Source organism: Moschus berezovskii, chromosome X (assembly GCF_049115385.1).
Source record: "Moschus berezovskii isolate FMDL1 chromosome X, NW_MosBer_1.0, whole genome shotgun sequence".
Classification (NCBI taxonomy): domain Eukaryota; kingdom Metazoa; phylum Chordata; class Mammalia; order Artiodactyla; family Moschidae; genus Moschus; species Moschus berezovskii.
In genome coordinates, this window is record NC_142488.1 from 140,600,700 (window position 1) to 140,603,363 (window position 2,664).

General features: G+C 56.3%; 1 protein-coding gene across 1 annotated transcript; it reads left to right on the forward strand.

Annotated features, from left to right (window-relative positions):
• The first annotated feature begins 1,212 nt into the window (after window positions 1-1,212).
• LOC129564047 (melanoma-associated antigen 10-like) lies at window positions 1,213-2,007 on the forward strand. The gene has a single exon (XM_055437670.2). The coding sequence runs from the start codon at window positions 1,213-1,215 to the stop codon at window positions 2,005-2,007; it is 795 nt and encodes a 264-aa protein (XP_055293645.1).
• The last annotated feature ends 657 nt before the right edge of the window (window positions 2,008-2,664 follow it).

Here is a 2,664-nt window from a genome sequence, read left to right on the forward strand (position 1 = left end):
GAGCCCAGGTCCTACCGGGAGTCAGGGTGAGGACACTGAGGGAGGAGTGGAACCCAACCCCGGAACAGAGGGGACCCTGGTAGTCCCCGGGCGGGATGATCATGTGCAGGATTTCCTGACATCCGGGTCTCAGAGAGCCTGGGGACCTGGTGGAAGTGATGGGGTTTCAACATGGCGGACGGGACAATCGCGGGTCCTGCCTAGAGTCTAGGCTCCATGCGAGGAAGGACTGAGGCTGTTAGACCCCGAGGCAGGGAGGGATCCTTGCTCTTGCGCAGGGAGGGGCAGGGTGGGGGCGGTCTTGGAGGCCCCAGAGAGGGGGGAGCAGTTTATTCACCTCTTTCTTAGGGGCCTTAAGGTGAGGTGTTCTGGTGGAGGGCGGAGGCTTCAGGTCTGCAGAGGCTGGACTCCCTGGACCCCGAGGGAGGACTGAGCAGACGCCCGCCCCTCCGTTCAGTGCTGGGAGGCCAGGTAGGACGTGAGAAGTGAGGACCCAGCATCTCCCCAGCCTAGGACCCGCCGGAGGCCCTAGGCAGGTGCGGCCGCGTATGGGGCCCCTCAGCACTTTCTGTCCAGACTTAGCTCTTGTTCTGAGTTTCCCTGCAGGCCCCCAAATGGGGAGGGTCCAGGCCACTCCAGTGGAAAAGTGAGCACTACACGTGAGCCCCGATGGGACTACCCACCCCAGATCTGGAGGGACCTCACAGAGTCAACCCCTCCTACCAGCACAGAAGGCCTAGGTCTGTGCCACACTCTACCCCCGAGGTGCCCCTTCCATTTGTCTCACAGGAGCTCTAGGAACCAGGAAGCAAAGGTGGAGGCCTGAGGTCTGTGTTCTGAGGCCACAGGAGTGCCAGGAGTCAAGGTGAGGAGGGTGTCCTGAGTGTGCACAGGGGCTCCCCATCCCAGAACAGAAGGGACCTCAAAACGCCCTAATTCCCCCCATCTTGTCAGCCCCAGAACCTCAGGCTGTACTTGCTGCACCCTGAATCAGAATTTCTCTTCCTCATTTGACAGGGGACTTACCACCAAGGAGGAGTGCCCCTGTAACGCCCAAGAGCAGCCCTCAAGGAAGACCAGTAAGCAGCCTCAGTCAGAGCCACCCGAGGCACATTTCAAAACTGAGACCATTTACACTCTCTCTCTTTCCCAGGTCAGTGGTCTCCATCTTCCCCCTGCCACAACCACACTGGGCACAAGACCCCAGTCATCATGCCTGTGGTCCCGACGAATGAGCTCTACACTCCTGAGGAAGACCTTCAGGGTCAAATCCAGGCCCAGGGTACAGTGGAGGTGCCGCTTCTGGGGGCTGAGGCGGAGGATGCCTCAACCCCTCTGGCCTCCTCCCCTCCAGTCTCATCTTCCGCTGCCGCCGTGGATGCGGAGATCTTGCTCAAGCAGGCTCTGAGTGTGATGACGACACAACTACTGGAGTTCCTGCTCCTCAAGTATGGCACCAAGGAGCCGATTTTCCAGGCTGAAATGCTGAATACGGTCCTCAGGGATAACCAGGCCCACTTCCCCGTGGTCTTCCGTAAAGCCACGCAGTGCCTGCAGCTGGTCTTTGGCCTGGATTTGAAAGAGGTGGACCCCAGAGAGCACATCTATGCCATGGTCCCCACCCTGGGCCTCACCCTCAATGAGATGCAGAGGGATGGGCAGAGCATGCCAAAGGCTGGCCTCCTGGTGGCGGCCCTGAGCCTGATTCTCCTAGAAGGGGACCGGGTCCCTGAGGAGAAGGTCTGGGGGGCACTTAGCAGGATGGGGGTATTTGCTGGGATAGAGCACGGCATCTATGGGGAGCCCAAGGAGCTGCTGACCCAAGTGTGGGTGCGGGCGGGGTACCTGCAGTACCGGCAGGTGCCTCACAGCCACCCTGCTCGTTACGAGTTCCTGTGGGGTCCCCGGGCCTATGCGGAGACCAGCAAGCAGCAAGTCAAGGACTACCTGCGCAGGGTCAATGGCAGGGGTCCCAGGTTCTTCCCACCCCGGTGTGCAGAGGTGTGAGGCAGGAGGAAGAGGGGCCCTGAGCCTGAGCAGCAGCCAGGCTCCTTTCAGGCCCACATCCAGCAGCTTGTCCTGGGGGTAGGAAGGGAGGCTGAGCCTTCCCTGTGTGTTTGAAGAGGGAGCATTCAGCCTTAGTCGTGACGGCCTGGGCCAGTTGGGGGAACTGGTGTGTAGCATCTTTGGCTTCCTGTTCTCTAAATGACATGGAGATCCACTTCTGCTTCCTTTAGAAATTTTTCAAATGTTGTTCCTTTTAATAGGAGGCTTAATGAGCTTCAGTGTCGCACCATGTCAGTAACGTTGATCACAGTGTGTTTGTGCTTACCCAGGTCAAGAACAAGAGTTTTGCTGTTTCTCAAAAGTCATTGTGAACACTTTCGTTTTATTTTGTGACCCTGAACAAGATTCCATGGACTTGGAATATAACTATTTTGGAAGTATGATATTACTTAGTAAGAATTAAAAAATAAAATGTATTTGAGCTGAGTTCCTCTATACTTCTTGTCTGTCCTTTTATACAGCTGAACTATCTCTGTTCAATTGGATTTTTTCAAGTTATTATTTAAGAAAGTACACAAAGCCTGATCAGACTTATTATGTGCCCCACTCTGGCTCATTTACTCCAGAGACCTTTGTGGAGCCTGTGCTCAGTGGAAA